The following is a 23,709-nucleotide window of genomic DNA, read 5'->3' on the forward strand; positions in this document are numbered from 1 at the left end:
TGGGTTGACATCTTTTTAATAAATAATTGAATGAACTTACCTTTTCAACATTTATCAGAACTTTAGCCTTGCTAGATTGATGGTTATGATGCAACATTGCGGAGCCTCGATCTATCGCAATTACTATTATTTCCAACTCTCTTCCACCCAGATTTATTAGGGGCCTAACATTCGATATGACACCAGAAGATGGATGGATTATAAAATATGGACTGGAGTTTAAAAAACTGTAGTATATTTCTCCATTTATTCCTAAGTCTGCGTCTTCAGCTGTAACTTTTAATATGCTGCTATGAACAGGAACGTCCTCGAATATAGTTACTGAATATTCAGTTGGATAGAAGAGAGGATTTAGGTCGTTTCTGTCAAGAACTTGAAGGTTTATCGTGCACTCTGCCTCATGCAAAATATTGCTTCCGTTCGCAGGACATGTTACGAATGCCTTAACTCTGAAATTATACACTTCGTTTTTTTCGCGATTTAATACTACGTTACTTGTTCTCGTTCTTATTGACAAAAAGGCAAAGTTGCCGACTGTTCTCTCTTCTGCTTTAAACAACTTGTCTCGATCTCCAGAAATAATTCGAAAAACTGCATTACATGACATTGGTGTATCTAAACCAATCCTTTCGTCATACGACTTAGGCGTAGCGTACGTTTTACCAATGCTATTCTCCGGAATAGTAACATTGTACTCTTTTTTTTTGAACTCAATACTATATATGTTGTGCACTTTTCGACTAAGTGATTCAGGTTCTAGATTATCAGCATAACAGACTTGAGTAACTGTCCAAAAGATCACAATTAAATGAAGTACTACCGTATACGTACACGTTAACATATACACATTATGTTTGAACTTCATATTAAATATTCCCAGGACTTAACATAGTTAAAAAATCTGAAATTAAAAATAATGCTTGATTAAAGTATGTCAAAATCATTAAAGTGTAAGCATAAAATATATAAATATTTATATATCGAAGCTATATTATTCTACAAATATTAAACATGAGTTTCAATAAAAATATGTACAATAATGCGACACAATATATATATATATATTTTTTTTTTTTAAATATATTTGATCTATGTCTTATGCCAGACTATGAAAATTTTCATTAATGTGAAAATGAGTTTATGGGCAAGAGGTATGAAGGGGGTGAAACTATGTACACAAACTTCTGTAATCTGAAATTATTATTTGTGCTTAAATTCGTAACGCTCAAATCAAGATGGCTGCACGTCATTTCTTTGATTCCTTTTCATTTTATAAAAAACAGTATAAAGCAACAAAGAAAATATCAACAATGTTCATATGAAAAAAAAAATTGTGTGTAGACGTCGATGAAAATTTAGGTGAAAATGGAAAAACATTTTCAAATGAAATTTTCATAGTCTGGCATAAGACTATATTGGAAAGTAATGTGGTATATGAAATACAAATGATTTTATAAGAAAAAAAAATAAAACTATATTATATTGTAGTGGACACACCATTATTATTTATATATTTATGTTTACTTCTATATGGTTCCTTTTTAATAAAACACGATCTTTTGTCTAGGGTTTATTAATATTATATTTAATAACTCAAATTTATTAAAATGATTATTTAATTTAAAGCAATGAAAAGTTGAAATAAAATAAATATGAATATTGATCGTCGTTAATGCGAGCCGTCTTAAGAACGCCTTTACTTTGCCGCATCGTAAATGCAACTCATTTTGCTAGCTGATGACTGACTTCACTCAAACTTCTGTTTCCACAACTCGGCCATCCTGCGAAAATAGTTCATCGTCGTCATATTCTCCTCTGGGCCAGGGCTTTATGAATCCAGCACAAGTTGTCGTCTGCTTAGGGCCTTCATTGTTACCGCATTTTATGACATCATATGTATCGTTAGGCTTGACTTTGATGATACGATATGGACCTAAATATTTCGGCTTTAATTTTAGACCTCCGCCAAGTTGGATTCTTTTAATAGCAACTAAGTCACCAATCTTATATTTTGTAGCAGCTCTGCGTCGAAAATTATACGTTCTCACATTTTCAGCTTGAACATCCAATATTTGTTGTTTAGCTTTCTGTCGTAATTCATTTCGATCTTCATCGTATGCCCTCATAAACTCTTCTTCGATTAGCTCCTTAATTTTGACGTCATCTTTTGTTCTCATCTTAATACCAACTAACAGTTCAAATGGAGTACTCTTGATTCTACGGTGGTATGTTGAGTTTATTATTCTTTGTACATCACCAACATATTTGTACCATTTCGTAGGGTCTGCTATGCTTAGTTTTGATAAAACGGAGATGATAACTGAGTTTAGTCGTTCGATTTGTCCATTTGCTCTCGGAAGACCTGCTGTTATTTTCATGTGATTAATGTTCTCCGTGTCACAATAGTTTTTAAAATCTTCGCTAGTGAAAGCTGAACCACGGTCTGAGATTACGTTGACAGGATTTCCAAAAGTTAAGCTTTGTTGTTGCAATTTAGTTATTACTTCTCGCGCAGATGTTGTTTTCGTTGGATAGAGCCAGCAAAATTTTGTGAACGCGTCGATGACAGCAAAAATATGATTATGCATCTTACTTGTTGACTCTAACGGTCCTAAATGATCGATGTGATACGTTTGCAGTGGTATATCGCCCTTTGGAATCGTGTGTAATTCCCCTTCCTGTTTACCTTTTTTCCTATTTGTTATTATACAGGCAATGCAATTTGATATATGTTTATGGATCTTCTCTTCTAACTTTGAAATGAAATAATCTCTTGATAACAGCTCTTTTGTTTTCTTCACAGAAAAATGACCTCTTTCATGGGCGCTTCTAATTATTTCATTTTGCATTCCTTTCGGTACAACAACTAATTCACAATCATTTACAAAATTGTATAAAACATCACCTTTTATAAAGTATCCATCGTAGTCCGGGTCGATGTTCAACATAATAATCGTACTCTTGAAGAAACATTATCCAACGGGCTACTCTTGTTGGTACGTCTTTATTCTCAATTGTTTTGACGTTGCAGTCCGTTACCAATTTAAACCGTAATCCAATTAAATACACACAAAATTTTCTCAATGCCTCCACAATTGCCAAAACCTCTAGTTCGTAGCTTGAATATTTCCTCTCCTGCTCAGTTGTTTTCCTACTCATATAATACACGGGGTGCAACAGATCATCGTCAGGCAACTTCTGCAGCAAAACAGCTCCATAACCGTCGATAGATGCATCCGTATGAAGTTCTGTCTGGTATTTTTGGTTAAATATACTCTAGACTGGTTGATTCGCCATCATTTCTTTTAATTTATTAAAAGACTTCATTTGTTCTGCGCCAAAATAAAAAGGTGTTTTAGTAGACTTCAAGTCAGATAACGGCTTCGATATTACTGAAAACTGTGGAATAAATTTTCTAAAGTACCCAGCAGTCCCAGAAAGCTTTCGACGTCTTTTAAGTTCTTAGGTATTGGATATTTTATTATCGCCTCTGTTTTGTCTGGTGACGGATAATTTTTTTTATTCTCAATTACATGGCCAAGAAATTGTGTACGCTTCTTGAGGAAATGACATTTTTTCAAATTTATTTCTAGTTCATATTCCTTGCACATGTCCAAAACTCGTTCTAAATTCTTTAACGCTTCATTTTCGTCTCTAGCTGGAATAATAATATCGTCGACGTAGGCTAGCGCAACACCTTCTCTGTTTAAGCTCCTAAAAATCGCGTTAACATGTCGCTGGAAAACTGCTGGTGAATTTGTTAGTCCAAATGGTACCTTCTTAAACTAGTATTGACCATTGTGTGTTACAAACGATGTGTATTTCCGACTTTCATCATTTACAAGCACGTGAAAAAAACCATTTCGCAAATCAATTGTGCTGAATACCGTCGCATCTTGTAATCGATCAAGTTGATCCTCAATTAAAGGTAATGGAAAATGGTCCTTTACGACTACCTTGTTTATTTTCCTGTAATCTATACACAATCTATGAGTTCCATCACGCTTCATCGTCAATTCTACTGGACTACAAAATTTTGAATTTGATACTTCGATGATGTCTTCTGCGAGCCATTTTTCAATTTGATCTTCGACAATATATCTCTCAGTTAAAGGAAGTCGTCTTGGGTTGCAAAATATAGGATCTTCTTGGTTTAATGTAATCCTCATTTCCACGTTCGTTTCTTTCGTCTTTTCCGGTCGGTAGTTGTTAATCATATCAATAACTTTTCCTTTAGCGTAATCACTTGCCGTTTCTTCGATATAAATTTCCGTGTTCTTTTCGTTGTTCCAAATATCCAATGCCATCATACCGTAAACTTCTTCAGACTGCTCATCTCTCAATTTCCTAAACTGAATTTTTTCTGGGGCAATGTATATTTCAGCGTACGAGCAAAATTCTTTTCCAATAATAACGTTTACATCTACGCACGTTGCTGGCACAACTTGAAAACATAACGCATATTTCTCACCATCAATTTCGACTACGCACGCATAAGATCCCATTGGCTTTATTTTATTATTTCCAAATCCAACAAGATAAAAGTTTGTTTTTGTTAGCTGAGGCCGATTCAGGGCTTTGTACACATTTTCAGTCAAGATGTTAAACTTACTTCCAGTATCGAATAAGGCTGACCATTTCTTATCTCCAAACTTAACTTCTATTTTCATATATGTGTCTGAATTTATTAGTCGAACGTTTACGTTTTGTTTTGATGGGCAATCTTTCGAAATATGTCCGTAATTGTTGCAATTGAAGCACTTCATTCCTTTCTTAGCACTTCGGCATTTTTTGGATGTATGACCCTGACCGCCACAATTAAAGCATATTATGTCAGGCTTTTCGGGTTTATTTGTCATTTTCGATTGGACTGGCTCAGAATATTTTTTTTTCTCTGTTGACATCTGCATCATTTCGTAAGATCGAAGTTTCTTTTTAAACTCATTTAAATTGTCTGCTCCAAAAAGAATGGTTTTGTTGACTGTTGAATCTTTAATGCCTTCTATTACGTATTGCATAAGCGCTTTCTTGTCAATAGGACCTCTCGATGCTATCTCTCTCTTGTGAAGAAAGTACTCTTCAACGGTCTCATTTTTTGACATTTTCCTTTCCATCAACATTTTGTGAAGTTGACAACTTTTTACCACGGTATCAAATTCGTCTAACAAAGCCTTCTTTAATTGTTGATATGATGTTATGCCCCTCTCAGTTGATATAAACAATTTTGCTAAGCCTTTCAAAGAACGTTTTGCAAAAATAAACATTTGAAATTCATCCCAACACATAACTCTGGCATTCTCCTCAAATTCCTCCAACCACGAGCGAATTGACAAATTCTTACTTCCATCAAAATTTCTTATTGTGTCTTCTATGTCTCTGAAATTCATTGCAAATTTTGGCACATGGAGAGCCTCGTTGTACCGTGACTGCAGACATGTAATATTATCTTTATTGTTATCGTAGTCTTCACTATGCACATCATTCGTAGATTGCCGTTCTACATATTGCTGTGTCTCTCCATTGTTGTTTTTGTTCTGCATACGGATTCTGCTTTGCAAATTTTGACTAACGGTATTATTATTTACACTCATTTCTAACTTGGGGTAGTTTCGTCTCGGTACAATTGTTAAATCATTGCCATTGGTCGATCCAGGTTCATCATCATAACACTCATCATCTTGTGTTTGACTCTCTGCGTCATCGTAGTCGTTGGCCTGACTTTCTGCGCCGTTGTCTCCGTCGTTTGTTAGCAGCATACCTTTTTTGAGGTTTGAGAATATGTGACCACATAAATGCTCCACGTCGTAGCTCAAACATAATAGGTTGCAAATTGAGACTAGATCGGCTGTTGACAAGTTCTGTTTGATGTATTTGAGTTTCTCTCCATACTCAGCACTGTCCTCTACAAACTCAAAGCCTTCAAATGAGCGCAATCGTCGTCGGTTTGATCGATCTCCTTCTTCACCAAAGATAAATTTATGCAGTGCCGTTGTTATTGTCCGTTTGGCCGTAGATAAGTTGTTGCGTATGACAAAAAAATCTCCTAGAGTAAGCGTCTTTGTTGTTTGTTGTCTCGGACTTTTTGCAGTTGCGTTTTTTCTCTTTTCTTAGTCAAGGTTAAATTAAAGTTACAGTCTTTCAGTTTTTTTGTATTTTACTTCGAATCGGATAGTACCGTTATTTTAAACATACAAACATATAAAAATTATTTGGACTTTTTTCTATGACATGAAACACAAATGTTGTTTCTGAACAAGTAACCTCTTCTCCAGAGTATTGTTTTAATAGTCTGTGGAGATTTTAAACATGAAATCAGTGATATTGTTTCACAATAACACAAGTTAAACGAAAGGTTAACACAACTTATAAAGTTTTCACACGTTTGGTACTGTTCGACACAATAAACATTTTACGTAACACTTTGCACAAGTGGAGTTGGCATTCTTATATAGTTTTCGCGTTAAATTTATCAAATTTATATTTTTATTTCTTAATCGCGGTTGAGTCCCCAAATTTATAGGGTTCCTTTTTAATAAAACACGATATTTTGTCTAGGGTTTATTAATATTATATTTAATAACTCAAATTTATAAAAATGATTATGTAATTTAAAGCAATGAAAAGTTGAGATAAAATAAATATGAATATTGATCGTCGTTAATGCGGGCCGTCTTAAGAACGTCTTTACTTTGCCGCGTCGTAAATGCAACTCATTTTGCTAGCTGATGATTGATTGCTTCATAGCTAAACTTCGTGACACTCTCTCAACTTCACTCAAACTTCTGTTCCCACACTTCTATATCATGATTTGTTTGTATTATTATTATTATGCATATATAGAATGACATCAATTATTTTACATTAACTTGAACTGTAATTTTGCTCGAGTGTTCGGATAATTAATTTTGTTCTATGCCAATAATAAGAGAATATGTTGTTTTGTGTTAAGTAACTGCATTTCTTTGATGAGTATTGAGTGATGCTGCAATTGTTCTCTAGTGCTCTCGCATAAATTCAATGAAATGAGTTTAACTTGACATTATTGTAAAATACCTATGAGAGATTGAGTGATTGTTTTTCTTTCTTTCTTTTACAAGTGATATTGTTATTGTGATTATTTTGTTTATACTCAATCATCCTCAATTTCATGTTTTAATCATTCCACGTGTTTATGATCTCGCCTATATAAGTACACGCATTAGGCTAAGTTTGTCATTCTTGGAGTTGCTTTTAGAAATAAAGTATCAAACACAAGAATATCATCGTCTTTTATTCTATAAAAATCTATAGTATTAAGTGGACGACATTGGACATTTTGTGTGTGTGTTGACCCTTGATACTAAAAATATTATAAAGTGGATAAAAACTTTTCTAGACGGAAACGTCTGTCTCGTTATATCTACGATATAATATAAGATATTTAAATAAAATAACAAAAAGACAAAATCCCCTAAATATTAGGATTAATTGTCTCCCCACGAACCCTACAAGTGGCGCCCAACAAAAAAGATATTGTTCCAGAAATTGCCTGTTTGATGCAAATCGTGTAGCAGAATACATAATCTGTTGCATTTTATCGAAGGCAAACGCAAATTAGTACTGCGAGTGATTTGTTGTTGGTACATTGGTAAGGTATCATTTGGTTGTTGTTGTCATTCGATATAATTGGTGAGAGAAGTTGCTTCAGTTTTGTGAAAAAGGGTTACCAAGTCTGCGTTTTAAAAAGTGTGGAATATGAGACGAAGTCCGAGAAAAACACCACCAGTCCGACAAGGTACTGTGAATCATATAGATGGTGAATTATCAGGTGTGTCAGGTAATGCTCAAAACTCTGTTCCTCAACAAAATTCAGATCCAATTAGAAACAGTGGAAATCCCATTGCGTCCTGGCAAAATGAAGCTCGAGCTCCAACAAATTCCCCAATATTTTTCAATGTTATGGAGCAAATGTTAAGGAATCTTTTAGGTGACTTAGCAGCCAGGGAAAGACCAAGGAATAGTACTTTTAGCACATGCACTTCTCGTTTTAATGGAGACAGAAATTCGACCAAAGTTGAAGACTTTATTGCGACCATATTGGTATATAAAGAATCGGAGAATATCTCTGATGTCCATGCACTTAATAGCCTCCCGTTACTTCTAGAGGGTTATGCTTCCACGTGGTGGCAAGGTGTACAAGATGAAGCTAAAACGTTCCCAGAAGCAATTGATCTTTTAAGAAAAGCGTTTGCTCCGTCAAAGCCAAATTGGCGCATATATAGCGAGATTTTTCAAGACAAACAAAAAATGTTTGAAACTACAGATGCATTTGTATGTCGAAAAAGATCTTTGTTTGCTCAACTGTCTGACAAGTTGCCAGAGAAGATGATGATAGACATGATTTTTTCACAGCTAAATATACACATCAGGGAAAGAATACCCCGTAACAGTGTTTCCTCATTTCAAGAACTGCTGGCTAAGGCCAGAGAAATAGAGATGTTAGCCAACGAAAATAGGGAGGAGAAAATAGATCGAAAACTCGACACTGAATATCCCAGTAAGAGGCAAGTGAAATGTTCATACTGTCGTAAAAAGAATCACACTGTTGAAAACTGCTATAAGAAAATGGAGGCAGATAAGCATTCTAATGTTCTAAACAAAGCTGAATAGCTACGGTTGCGGTGCGGCTGGTTATTGCCGATCTAATTGTCCTTTCTGTAATAAAGATAAACCCCGCGCTAGTACTGGAAAATTGGATTTTAATTCTCTAAGTGACGGAGTAGTAAGACGAAATATTCCAGTTGTAGATGTCAATATACAAGCCATGCAGGGAGAAGCATATTTTGATACAGCGGCAAGCAAAAGTATAGCAGGACAACTTTTGTTTGAGAAGTTTAAGGCAATCGGATTGCCATTCGAAAAAGGAAATGAAATAGTTTTTTCGACATGTGCGTGAAGATAAAAACGTTTTTAATTGTCGAATACTTTCAGTTGTATAACAGTTCAAAAACGTTTTTGTATATGAGCGGAAAATAAAAACGATTTTCAACGTGTTAGACTTTTAATCTTAGCCATTTGTTTGATTTACTAAAAACGATTTTTATTATCCCCTAGTAAAAAAAAACAAATACTGAAATAAACACATAAAATGAAAATACATTATTTAAATTGTCAATGTGTAAGAATTATGATTATAAACATTTTTGGCCTATATCTCAGGATCAAAAAAGGATACGCGTATATGGAACGTATCGTTAGAAAGGTGATTCCTTCTACTTTCCGAATATGTACTGATCTAAGCATTTCATTGTAGAAATTTTAAGAAAAAAATTTATCATCGAAAAATACGATTTTAAAGGACAAAATATGTTTGGCCTATATCTCAGGATCAAAAAAGGATACGCGTATGTCACAGTGAAATGCTTAGATCAGCACATATTCGGAAAGTAGAAGGAATCGCCTTTCTAACGATACCTTCCATATACGCGTATCCTTTTTTGATCCTGAGATGTAGGCCAAAACATATTTTGTCCTTTAAAATCGTATTTTTCGATGATAAATTTTTTTTCTTAAAATTTCTACAATGAAATGCTTAGATCAGCACATATTCGGAAAGTAGAAGGAATCACCTTTCTAACGATACCTTCCATATACGCGTATCCTTTTTTGATCCTGAGATGTAGGCCAAAACATATTTTGTCCTTTAAAATCGTATTTTTCGATGATAAATGTTTTTCTTAAAATTTCTACAATGAAATGCTTAGATCAGCACATATTCGGAAAGTAGAAGGAATCACCTTTCTAACGATACCTTCCATATACGCATATCCTTTTTTGATCCTGAGATGTAGGCCAAAACATATTTTGTCCTTTAAAATCGTATTTTTCGATGATAAATGTTTTTCGTAAAATTTCTACAACGAAATGCTTAGATCAGCACATATTCGGAAAGTAGAAGGAATCACCTTTCTAACGATACCTTCCATATACGCGTATCCTTTTTTGATCCTGAGATATAGGCCAAAAAATTGTACAATCATAATTATTACACATTGACAATTTAAATAATGTATTTTCGTTTTATGTGTTTATTTCAGTATTAGTATTTCATTTACTAGGGGATAATAAAAAGCGTTTTTCGTAAATCAAACAAATGACTAAGATTAAAAGTCTAACACGTTGAAAATCGTTTTTATTATAACCTAGAAAATCGTTTTTATTTTCCGCTCATATACAAAAACGTTTTTGAACTGTTATACACTGTTATACAACGGAAAGTCTTCGCCAATTAAAAACGTTTTTATCTTCACGCACATGGGATTAGGGGGGTTTACAGGGGAATTCAATTGATCGGACGCGTTTTCAAATCCTACAAGAGGGTTCATAGCACTTAATGAATTCATTGTTGTCCTTGGCATTATTGAAATTAAATAGATTTTCTACCAAGAACTGAGTTTCTATACCACTTTTATCCTCAATTATCAAACTCTGCCAAATTTTCCAGTTTTTAGCACTCGTTTTTCCTAAAATCAACAGCACCACGTTTCTGCAGTTCTGGTTGCAATGTTAATGTTAAAAAATGTTTATGATGTAACCAAACAACAAACACCTCTCCTACACAACAACGTTAACTAGGGGCAAGCAATTCCAAATTTTTAGCAGCTTCTTAACATTCACGATGGGCGCCAGATGTAAGGGGGAAATCTCCAAATGGTGGAAACTCCTTTCCTTGGTAAGGGTTATTATTAATTTTGTAATTTTTATTAATTTATTCTGGGACAGAATAAGTCGAATCGAGCAGTATTCGTCCTCAGGTTTGCTTGCTTATGTAGCCTTAAGGCTTCCAAAGTCTTAGCGAGTTGCAAATTTTATAATTATTTTATGTTTCCCAAAAAAAAAGAGGGGTTTACTCCGTTTACCAACTTTATTACTCTGTTGCTCGATCAGAATAGAAAGATGCAACATCATTTCCATGACCAAGCATAAGTTAATTCACAACATAAAATAGAACTTAACTACTAATTCCGAAGGCAATATTACAACAACAAATTGAGTATTTATTAATTTGCAATTTTAGGTATTTTGCAATATATTGAGTAATTGAGAGAAAAAGAGTAGCATAATGGCCCTAACTATCGTTAAGTTAATGGGTACGTGAGAGCATTCATACACTAAACTCGTTAAGTAAGAAGAAGCATAGCAAAAGAGTACAAGAGAATAATAGTTAAATTGCTCCTTTGAGTGTAAGTGTTAACCTATCGCTGTTACAAAAGCTAATGCTACCGCCTAACATAACATGCGATGTAACTTGCATTAACATATTACTGATATTACATTATCTTATGTTAGTTATTATATTAAATTATGCTTTATTATATATATATATATATTATATATATATAATATATATATTATATATATATATTATATATATATAAACGGCTGCTACAGTGGTATATTTGGCATCAGCTGCAATGAGGATGCAACCACCTTTCTTACAAACACGATTTTTAAATATTTAATATTACGAAGATAAATGGTCAATTCCAGAATCTGTAAAAATTTAATAATATTACTAGAATAACCGATTTTTCCTGTATGATATGGAAAAATGTTATTAAAATGTAAATAGTACTAATTTGCAGGGTGTGGAACACACAGAAAATTTCACTATTTAATGTATGCTATGTTCCAGAAACTGTAAAATTCTACTAGTTTTGCATTTTTTCGATAGGCTAACATTTTTATATCGTTTCTTGTCTGGTTCTGGAACATCGCAATATATAAATTATACCAACCACAAAGACTTTACACATACTACCATGACTTACATTTTATATGTATTTTATTACAGCTGCTTCCTGGCGATGTATTTTGTGTTACTTGTTGCTGTTCCTTGTTAGTTGTCCCATTCTCAGGATATGGCTTATCGTTTTTTATTCTAGGATGCTCGTAGATAGGTGGATTTCGCAGTTATTTTTTTGTCCTATTTGCTAAAATTAGTTAAAAAATGTTGAATTTTTCTAATATTTCTATAATATGCATCTCCCAATGTTTTTTTTTTTTTTCTTTTGATTAAGCATTATAAACAGTAGTTGTTTTTTTTTTCTTCACTGGATCAGAAGTTTGTACATTTGTAATATTATTGATATGGAAGTACCCGGTTATTTGTTTTGAATGTTTAAATTGTAATTCGGATCATTTTGAGTTTTTTACCATTGTGGGAAAACATTTTTCCCGATTTCACTGCGAGACAAATTTCTTTCAATAATTACGGGCAAAATCCAGCAAATCATGAGAGTAGAGCTTAAGAAAGGAGACAGGTGTATCGACGTTTTGAAAGTTTACATCGAAAATTAACAAAACCCCCTTTTTGCACACTTTTGAAAATGTTTTTCCTTCTTTTAAAATATGCTTAAAAACTTCCATTAAATAGTAGACTATCAAAATATTCTACAAAATTATTTGAAATGAAATTGTTCTATAGACCCTGAAGCCGTCAAGAGTCTACATTTTAACTAAACGCCAGGGATCCATATATATTAAAAATACATTTTGGATTTAAAGAAGTAAACGTCTTGGAAGGATGAAGTCAATGTGACCATTTTATAACTGCTGCAAAAAAAAAAGAGGACCAACATTTACAATTTTTTGTGAAAAGCTTTTCTCCACAATAAGAACTCAAAATGCCAAAATTTGAAAAATTAAATAGAAAACATAGCCAAAATGGAAAATATACTCGAAATGGACTATCCCGAAATTGATTCTGGATGTAATTCAAAGATCTCTATTAAATTTCAAAGTTCTATGCTAAATATTGTAAAATACATATCTCAAAATATTGGGGATCCTGCTAGATTCTCCCCGTATTTTTTATGTTGCACAAAACTAGGTTATATATTCCCTAGAATATTTTAAAGCATATGCAAACAACAATCCAACAAACTCATAACATCCCTAAATATTCGTCGTGGACCCCATAAAGTAAATAAACTCATGATCAGCATAAAATTCTAAGTCGATTTAACGATTTCCGTCTGCCTCTTGAAATCACGATACAGCCTACATTATTTGACATAGAGCTTCAAAATTTGGCAGAACAATTTGAATTGTGTCTAGGATGGTTGATATTAAAAATGATATATCGGTCCATATAACCGTTCCTCCGATATTCAGTATTTTGATGATTTTTGAAACATTTTTTTAAGGATTTGTCTAAAAGTTGGTATTTGTAGGTCATAAAAGGTTCTAGTTCGTGTGGCGAAAAATTGTATGTATATAATTGTATGATGATTTTTGTCACATTTTTGTCAAATTTTACTGAATTTTGCCTGTCAAGTCAAAAGTCTAGTATAAGAGAGCGAACCAGACGACAAACATTGACAGTTGTTTTTACTGATAGAAATTCTAGCTTTTTTTTCCAAATTTGAAATCGAAAATGGAACTGAAAAAATCAACAAAATACCGAAAATCGGGAGGTACCGTTATATGGGGGCTATACAAAACGTGGACCTATACATTCAATGTTTCGCCACCGGAGTTAGAACCCATTACGACCAACAAATGCCAATTTTTAGACAAATATCGGGAGGTACAATTATATGAGCACTATACCAATCATTTTCAATTCCAACCATCCTAGACCATCCAATACAAATTATTCTGCTAAATTTTGACGCTCTACGCCAGATAATGTGGCCTGTATCGTGATTTCAATAGACAGACAGACTGAGATCGTTAAAACGACTTAGAATATATGAATGTACGACGAATATTTAGGGATGTTACAAACTGACAAACAAAGTTAATATACCCTCCTTTCAAAGGTGGAGGGTATAAAAAAACAATTACTTATTAAGTTTTTAGTAACAAAAATTAATATCAATAAAATAGAAATAAAAAGGAAAACAAATTACTCGTAACTGAAATTTTCTGAAAATTACTTTGAGATTTTATGTAAAAAATAATAAAAATGACAGAAAAGCAACGATGAAAAACGAAAGTTGCAGGAGTCCCAACTAGAACGCAATCATGAAATCGGTATTGTAAAATGATACCAAGAAAACTTTTCTAGAATTGAAGAAATTAATGTGAAGGACATGTGATTTCAACATGTCATACAGCCAGAGAAGCAGATCAATTTCTGCATCAGTCATTTCCCGGTCGTTTTATTTTGCGTTTTGGAGCCTAGAATTGCTCACTAAAATCGTGGTGTTGAATCACCTTAAGATTTTTTTTAGGATTTTTTGAAGTAAAAAAAAAAATTAGTAAAATTAGTAAAATTTAATTCTATCTGCTTTATGATATAATAAAGTTTCACATTTTTTATACTATGGAGGGTATATTAACTTTGTCATTCCGTTTGCAACTCCTCGAAATACTCATGTCAGACCCACCAAAGTATATATATTCTTGATCAGAGTAAAGTTGTAAGTCGGTTTAGCGATGTCCGTCTGTCTGTCTGAGTGTCTGTCTGTCCGTCTGTCTGTTGTAATCACGCTATCTTTCGAACGATTTGAGATAGAAGGCAAAAATTTTGCACACATGTTTATTTTGTCAGTAGGCAGGTTAAGTTCGTAAATGGGCAATGTAGGTCTATGTTTTCATATAGCCCCCATATATATAAGTAAAATTATTTTATATTAATTTTTATTTATGTACTAGCTGGACCAGTCCGCATTGCCGGCCCGTAGTTTTCGTCTTTAATGTCAATGACTCGATCTATTTTTCAGTAAGAGCTTTTAGTTTGGGAGTTAAAAACCTAAATATAGCATATATATTAAAAAGTATACATTAACTGTTTATAGTAGGCCCATGTAAAATGGTTTCCTACCCCATTTTAAGTCAAATCGATTCAAAAATATAATCAAAACCCTCGAAATAGGTAAACTCAGGAGGTACTTTTATATGAGCGCTACTCCGAAGCATTGACATTGAAAAATTTCCGCGAAGAGGTCTTCTACCAGAAGCTAGATGCCAAAAAAGGGCAAACCATTTAAAAATGTGACCAAGACCCTGGTAGTAGCTAAAATCACGGATACCTACATATAAGAGTTATAATGAAGCATGGTCCCATACTTATAATTATTTGAAAGAATTTGTTCTTCTTTTTAAAATCTCAAATTACCAACATTTGAGGAATTTGAAAGGGGCTATATCATTTGAGGGGGTTATATCATAATGTTGGTCTACATGCTCTTTCCGAAAATGGACACCATAAAGGTGTATCCCTAACCATTTCCCCACAGTGTTTTATAAGCATTTTCGATGCTCTTTCCAAATATGGACACCACAAGGGCGTATCCATGATTACTTTCCATTAGTTTGTTTCAGTTTGTAGGTATTTATGCGCGCAGTGTTTTTATTGCCAAATTTGATATTGGAACAAAGTTCAAGCAATTATGCATTTTTTATTAAATCCATACAACATTTTTATTATTATATAATTTCATTATTGTAATTTTTATTTTGTTTTCATAACAAGCGGTTTTGAGTTAAATTTAAATTTACTCTCACTAAAATGTAGTTAAATTTAAATTTTTCTCTGAGAAAAAGAAAAAAGATTTTAACTGAAAAATTTTCTGGAAATTTTTTTTTCAAAAAAAAAATCAAAAAAATCGAGTTTTTAATAAACTAGAATTATGTCGTTGGGGAAAATTAGAACTTATGAACTTACACCGTATTTTGGAATAGTAGAATTGTATAGTTCACGAACGAACTAGTTGGACCATGGTGACCACACTTTGCACTACATGATCAGCGACGATGAGGATAACATTAAATGTTCTATAGTGTTTCAATTCCGACCAATCAAGCAGGACTGAATGGAATTCACTCTGACGCAGTCACAGAAGTCATGGAGGAATATATAGTGAATACCATTTTGGAAGACCAACCCCTCTTTCATCGCAGCTAAAGAGCAAGAGTTGCCTCGCCAACCTGAGCAAATTTTGGAACAATTAAGATCCAGATGGTGGCCTTAGCCGCCTTATTTCGTATTGGGCCGGATGGACAGCAATGTGCAGAAGACCTGCCCAGGCAGGACCACATGAACTGCATCCCTTTCACTGTCCAGCCAAACATACTCATCTAACTAAACTTTGCAGGTTGCGTCCTTCTTGATCAGGTTGAGAAGAATCAGAAACAAATGGAACATATCGGTCCACGTTTCAGTATAGCGTCGACATGTTTTCATAATTTTGATGTTTTTAAAAATGTTTCCAAGCGAAACGTTTCAAATTTTGTATTTGATATTCGCAATTGATACCATCCACTGTCTACATAGGTCCAGTTTAGTAAAAACTCTTTGATTTTTTCCAGAGGTAGTTATTTTTACCCTGATTCGTGGAAACAATTTGTATCTTGGGGGGTGGTGTCGGACCCAGTTCCCCTAATTTTTGACCCGAAAGTCCGGGTTCAAGACCCGGATCCACTTAACCGAGATAGACAATATAGGTATAGTTTGAAAGCTTATGAAAATACCTACGCCAAATAATGTGGCCTGTATCGTGATTTCAATAGACAGACAGACTGAGATCGTTAAAACGACTTAGAATTTTATGCTGATTATGAATATACGACGAATATTTAGGGATGTTACAAACTGACAAACAAAGTTAATATACCCTCCTTTCAAAGGTGGAGGGTATAAAAAAACAATTACTTATTAAGTTTTTAGTAACAAGAATTAATATCAATAAAATAGAAATAAAAAGGAAAACAAATTACTCGTAACTGAAATTTTCTGAAAATTACTTTGAGATTTTATGTAAAAAATAATAAAAATGACAGAAAAGCAACGATGAAAAACGAAAGTTGCAGGAGTCCCAACTAGAACGCAATCATGAAATCGGTATTGTAAAATGATACCAAGAAAACTTTTCTAGAATTGAAGAAATTAATGTGAAGGACATGTGATTTCAACATGTCATACAGCCAGAGAAGCAGTTCAATTTCTGCATCAGTCATTTCCCGGTCGTTTTATTTTGCGTTTTGGAGCCTAGAATTGCTCACTAAAATCGTGGTGTTGAATCACCTTAAGATTTTTTTTAGGATTTTTTGAAGTAAAAAAAAAATTAGTAAAATTTAATTCTATCTGCTTTATGATATAATAATGTTTCACATTTTTTATACCCTCCACCATACTATGGAGGGTATATTAACTTTGTCATTCCGTTTGCAACTCCTCGAAACACTCATGTCAGACCCACCAAAGTATATATATTCTTGATCAGAGTAAAGTTGTAAGTCGGTTTAGCGATGTCCGTCTGTAATCACGCTATCTTTCGAACGATTTGAGATAGAAGGCAAAAATTTTGCACACATGTTTATTTTGTCAGTAGGCAGGTTAAGTTCGTAAATGGGCAATGTAGGTCTATGTTTTCATATAGCCCCCATATATATAAGTAAAATTATTTTATATTAATTTTTATTTATGTACTAGCTGGACCAGTCCGCATTGCCGGCCCGTAGTTTTCGTCTTTAATGTCAATGACTCGATCTATTTTTCAGTAAGAGCTTTTAGTTTGGGAGTTAAAAACCTAAATATAGCATATATATTAAAAAGTATACATTAACTGTTTATAGTAGGCCCATGTAAAATGGTTTCCTACCCCATTTTAAGTCAAATCGATTCGAAAATATAATCAAAACCCTCGAAATAGGTAAACTCAGGAGGTACTTTTATATGAGCGCTACTCCGAAGCATTGACATTGAAAAATTTCCGCGAAGAGGTCTTCTACCAGAAGCTAGATGCCAAAAAAGGGCAAACCATTTAAAAATGTGACCAAGACCCTGGTAGTAGCTAAAATCACGGATACCTACATATAAGAGTTATAATGAAGCATGGTCCCATACTTATAATTATTTGAAAGAATTTGTTCTTCTTTTTAAAATCTCAAATTACCAACATTTGAGGAATTTGAAAGGGGCTATATCATTTGAGGGGGCTATATCATAATGTTGGTCTACATGCTCTTTCCGAAAATGGACACCATAAAGGTGTATCCCTAACCATTTCCCCACAGTGTTTTATAAGCATTTTCGATGCTCTTTCCAAATATGGACACCACAAGGGCGTATCCATGATTACTTTCCATTAGTTTGTTTCAGTTTGTAGGTATTTATGCGCGCAGTGTTTTTATTGCCAAATTTGATATTGGAACAAAGTTCAAGCAATTATGCATTTTTTATTAAATCCATACAACATTTTTATTATTATATAATTTCATTATTGTAATTTTTATTTTGTTTTCATAACAAGCGGTTTTGAGTTAAATTTAAATTTACTCTCACTAAAATGTAGTTAAATTTAAATTTTTCTCTGAGAAAAAGAAAAAAGATTTTAACTGAAAAATTTTCTGGAAATTTTTTTTTCAAAAAAAAATCAAAAAAATCGAGTTTTTAATAAACTAGAATTATGTCGTTGGGGAAAATTAGAACTTATGAACTTACACCGTATTTTGGAATAGTAGAATTGTATAGTTCACGAACGAACTAGTTGGACCATGGTGACCACACTTTGCACTACATGATCAGCGACGATGAGGATAACATTAAATGTTCTATAGTGTTTCAATTCCGACCAATCAAGCAGGACTGAATGGAATTCACTCTGACGCAGTCACAGAAGTCATGGAGGAATATATAGTGAATACCATTTTGGAAGACCAACCCCTCTTTCATCGCAGCTAAAGAGCAAGAGTTGCCTCGCCAACCTGAGCAAATTTTGGAACAATTAAGATCCAGATGGTGGCCTTAGCCGCCTTATTTCGTATTGGGCCGGATGGACAGCAATGTGCAGAAGACCTGCCCAGGCAGGACCACATGAACTGCATCCCTTTCACTGTCCAGCCAAACATACTCATCTAACTAAACTTTGCAGGTTGCGTCCTTCTTGATCAGGTTGAGAAGAATCAGAAACAAATGGAACATATCGGTCCACGTTTCAGTATAGCGTCGACATGTTTTCATAATTTTGATGTTTTTAAAAATGTTTCCAAGCGAAACGTTTCAAATTTTGTATTTGATATTTGCAATTGATACCATCCACTGTCTACATAGGTCCAGTTTAGTAAAAACTCTTTGATTTTTTCCAGAGGTAGTTATTTTTACCCTGATTCGTGGAAACAATTTGTATCTTGGGGGGTGGTGTCGGACCCAGTTCCCCTAATTTTTGACCCGAAAGTCCGGGTTCAAGACCCGGATCCACTTAACCGAGATAGACAATATAGGTATAGTTTGAAAGCTTATGAAAATACCTACGCCAAATAATGTGGCCTGTATCGTGATTTCAATAGACAGACAGACTGAGATCGTTAAAACGACTTAGAATTTTATGCTGATTATGAATATACGACGAATATTTAGGGATGTTACAAACTGACAAACAAAGTTAATATACCCTCCTTTCAAAGGTGGAGGGTATAAAAAAACAATTACTTATTAAGTTTTTAGTAACAAGAATTAATATCAATAAAATAGAAATAAAAAGGAAAACAAATTACTCGTAACTGAAATTTTCTGAAAATTACTTTGAGATTTTATGTAAAAAATAATAAAAATGACAGAAAAGCAACGATGAAAAACGAAAGTTGCAGGAGTCCCAACTAGAACGCAATCATGAAATCGGTATTGTAAAATGATACCAAGAAAACTTTTCTAGAATTGAAGAAATTAATGTGAAGGACATGTGATTTCAACATGTCATACAGCCAGAGAAGCAGTTCAATTTCTGAACCATTTAAAAATGTGACCAAGACCCTGGTAGTAGCTAAAATCACGGATACCTACATATAAGAGTTATAATGAAGCATGGTCCCATACTTATAATTATTTGAAAGAATTTGTTCTTCTTTTTAAAATCTCAAATTACCAACATTTGAGGAATTTGAAAGGGGCTATATCATTTGAGGGGGCTATATCATAATGTTGGTCTACATGCTCTTTCCGAAAATGGACACCATAAAGGTGTATCCCTAACCATTTCCCCACAGTGTTTTATAAGCATTTTCGATGCTCTTTCCAAATATGGACACCACAAGGGCGTATCCATGATTACTTTCCATTAGTTTGTTTCAGTTTGTAGGTATTTATGCGCGCAGTGTTTTTATTGCCAAATTTGATATTGGAACAAAGTTCAAGCAATTATGCATTTTTTATTAAATCCATACAACATTTTTATTATTATATAATTTCATTATTGTAATTTTTATTTTGTTTTCATAACAAGCGGTTTTGAGTTAAATTTAAATTTACTCTCACTAAAATGTAGTTAAATTTAAATTTTTCTCTGAGAAAAAGAAAAAAGATTTTAACTGAAAAATTTTCTGGAAATTTTTTTTTCAAAAAAAATCAAAAAATCAAAAAAATCGAGTTTTTAATAAACTAGAATTATGTCGTTGGGGAAAATTAGAACTTATGAACTTACACCGTATTTTGGAATAGTAGAATTGTATAGTTCACGAACGAACTAGTTGGACCATGGTGACCACACTTTGCACTACATGATCAGCGACGATGAGGATAACATTAAATGTTCTATAGTGTTTCAATTCCGACCAATCAAGCAGGACTGAATGGAATTCACTCTGACGCAGTCACAGAAGTCATGGAGGAATATATAGTGAATACCATTTTGGAAGACCAACCCCTCTTTCATCGCAGCTAAAGAGCAAGAGTTGCCTCGCCAACCTGAGCAAATTTTGGAACAATTAAGATCCAGATGGTGGCCTTAGCCGCCTTATTTCGTATTGGGCCGGATGGACAGCAATGTGCAGAAGACCTGCCCAGGCAGGACCACATGAACTGCATCCCTTTCACTGTCCAGCCAAACATACTCATCTAACTAAACTTTGCAGGTTGCGTCCTTCTTGATCAGGTTGAGAAGAATCAGAAACAAATGGAACATATCGGTCCACGTTTCAGTATAGCGTCGACATGTTTTCATAATTTTGATGTTTTTAAAAATGTTTCCAAGCGAAACGTTTCAAATTTTGTATTTGATATTCGCAATTGATACCATCCACTGTCTACATAGGTCCAGTTTAGTAAAAACTCTTCGATTTTTTCCAGAGGTAGTTATTTTTACCCTGATTCGTGGAAACAATTTGTATCTTGGGGGGTGGTGTCGGACCCAGTTCCCCTAATTTTTGACCCGAAAGTCCGGGTTCAAGACCCGGATCCACTTAACCGAGATAGACAATATAGGTATAGTTTGAAAGCTTATGAAAATACCTATCCAATTATTGATTTTTTGGACCAAATTTTTTATAAAAACCACCAAAAGACGAAAAAGGAACCATTATGGTGGTCATCCAAATTGACGCCAAATTATTGCTGACACTCTAACCTTTCCAAAATACTACAATTGGTGCTAATACCTTCTTCGGCCCCGGCCGAAGGCCGGCTATTTCCAAAAAGTGTCAAATTTAGAAAACTTTGGTCGGCGGAGAAGAAGAAAATATAAAGCCCAGGCCGAAGGCCGGCTACTTACAACAACTGTTAATTTAAAAAAAAAAAAAACTTTAATTCGCGTAGCTGGGTGAACGTACCAGGAAGAGAATATCTCTGGACACGAAAAAGTTATTAGCACAAATTGTAGCATTTTGGAAAGGTAAGAGTGTCAGCAATAATTTGGCGTCATTTTGGTTGACCCCCGTGTAATGGGCCCTTTTTCGGGACTTTTTGAGGGTTTTATAAAAAATCAGGGTCCAAAAAATCGATAATTTAACTATAACTTCCGAACCGCTTACAAATTACCCTATCACTTACTTGTTGGATAGGTATTTTCAAAAGCTTTCCAACGATAACTATATCGGGTAACTGGATCCGAGTCTAGTCGGGGTCTTGAACCCGGACTTTCGGGTCAAAAATCAGGGGTCCCGGGTCCGTCCCCCAAGAAAAAAATTGTTTCCCAAGATCAGGAAGAAAATACCTACCTGTGGAAAAAATCGAAAAGTTTTTACTAAACTAGAGTTAAGCCCAGGCCGTCCGATTAATTCCACAACGTTTATAAATTTGGTCAGATTTTTCTATGTTTTCTTATACGACCAAAATCTAAGGTTGTTATGATATGCATTTTCAATACATTTAACGTATTTAAATAATTTTTCATTCAAAATTGGTTTGACAGTTCACTGTCCCAGCAGCTGTGTTGATGCAACTACATTTATTCTTCTACCATGCGTTGGATCTTGCAATGCGTTGATATCGATAAATGCAAATACAAGGAGACGACAATAACTACAACATATAGAGATCTGGCGTTGCGATATTAAATTAAATATCTTTAGATTTCACTTTTGTCCGATATTAAGCAACAGATTCTAACTTTTATATTCTATTATCATGTCCATCACTTCGTTCATTTCTTCAAACTATTAATTTAAATTTTGGATTTGCTAGCAGCTTTTTGTCAGTTACTCACTTGGATTTTTTTGCTTAAAAACTATAGCACTTTATGATTAAATAAAAATAATTATGGTGAATGCGGAAAAATATATCAAATTTGATTTTTCTAGCATGCACCCATGGTAGAAGAATATAGGTAGACGCGTCGACACAGCTGCTGGGACAATAAACTGTCAAACCAATTTTGGAATTGAAAATGTTGAATGAAAAATTATTCATATTTGTAAAAATTGTTGAAAAACGCGAATTATAATAGCCTCCGTATGACGTAGTATAAGAAAACATATAAAAATCCACTTTTATTTGAAAAAACATTTAAATTTTTTTGACATATCAATGCTCCCAAGCGTTGATGCATCTACCTGTATTCTTCTACCATGCATGCACCCTTCACTGATTTGCACACATAAATAATAAAACTTGTTAATCTGTAATATCTTACTACGCAAACCCGATTATTGGTGTTTTATGTTATCGATTGTACGAACGAATTTTTATTTTAGTATAAATGTGCATATTTATTGTTATTTTTTTTCACATCCCCAAATGATTTAATAATTAATTATATCGATCACACAGCAGTGAACGACGCTAGGAAAGTCCGATTCATAGCTTTATTTACGAAAAACATTTTCATTTTATTTACATTTACACGATGTCGATATTTTGTAATTTTATATCCTCTTAGCTGGTCATTATGTTCATTAAATTTCGTTCCTCGGTATTGTGTTTTTTAATTGACTGGATGAAAACATACATATCGCCGACCATTTAAATTATACATACGGTTGTATGTTAACTACTCATTGCTCTGCTCAAACTGGTTTTTAACATAACACACACAAACATTGAAATTCTGTATATATAACTTTGTAATCAACATATAGTTGTTACCTTAAACCGGAGATGAATACGGATCTCTATAGACTTTTTACAGAATCTTTTGCATGAAGCAATATAAATATCATTTTTTATAATAATATTATGCGTTTTTCACTTTTTCCACAATTATTCATATATATTCACAATTATTCAACAAACTACACCCAGAGAAACCACGCGAGCCACAGAGCAACCAAGCGCACGCACCAAAAACTTTCGTCAAACTAAACTAAAGAAAGGTAATTGTAGCAACTGCTCACTAAGCCAGAAGCCGAAGTTACACTGTTTTTACAGCTGAATATGACATAAACACTCTTATACAGTTCGGACATGTTACTTTGACATAGCACACAGTTAACATTGCAAGATGTTGAAGCAAAAAGATAATTGAGTTTAGTACTCGTGGTACTTTTTTGTAAGACGTTAAGGAAGAAGAG

General features: G+C 33.7%; 2 protein-coding genes across 7 annotated transcripts in view; both read right to left on the bottom strand.

Annotated features, from left to right (window-relative positions):
• Nucleotides 1-23,496, bottom strand: part of LOC101900172 (fat-like cadherin-related tumor suppressor homolog) — a 466,944-nt gene extending 443,448 nt beyond the window's left edge. The window contains exons 1-3 of one of the 6 annotated variants that reach the window (XM_059129200.1): nt 23,285-23,496; nt 11,811-11,972; nt 41-901 (exon numbers count right to left, since the gene is read on the bottom strand). In XM_059129200.1, the coding sequence (XP_058985183.1) occupies nt 41-865 (825 nt within the window). In that variant the 5' untranslated portion in view covers nt 866-901; nt 11,811-11,972; nt 23,285-23,496. Of the gene's footprint in view, nt 1-40; nt 902-11,810; nt 13,356-22,832; nt 22,991-23,036; nt 23,254-23,284 lie in introns of those variants that run through there. The other 5 variants (XM_059129194.1, XM_059129199.1, XM_059129196.1 and 2 more) reach the window with 5 other exon arrangements.
• On the bottom strand, nt 1,752-5,756 carry LOC131805713 (uncharacterized). Its single transcript, XM_059129256.1, has 2 exons — nt 5,077-5,756; nt 1,752-2,694 (listed from the first exon to the last, which is right to left on the bottom strand). Exons 1-2 carry the CDS (start codon nt 5,754-5,756, stop codon nt 1,752-1,754), a joined length of 1,623 nt encoding a protein of 540 aa, XP_058985239.1.
• Nucleotides 23,497-23,709: the final 213 nt, after the last annotated feature.

This window comes from Musca domestica, unplaced genomic scaffold (genome assembly GCF_030504385.1).
Source record: "Musca domestica strain aabys unplaced genomic scaffold, Musca_domestica.polishedcontigs.V.1.1 6, whole genome shotgun sequence".
NCBI classification, from domain to species: domain Eukaryota; kingdom Metazoa; phylum Arthropoda; class Insecta; order Diptera; family Muscidae; genus Musca; species Musca domestica.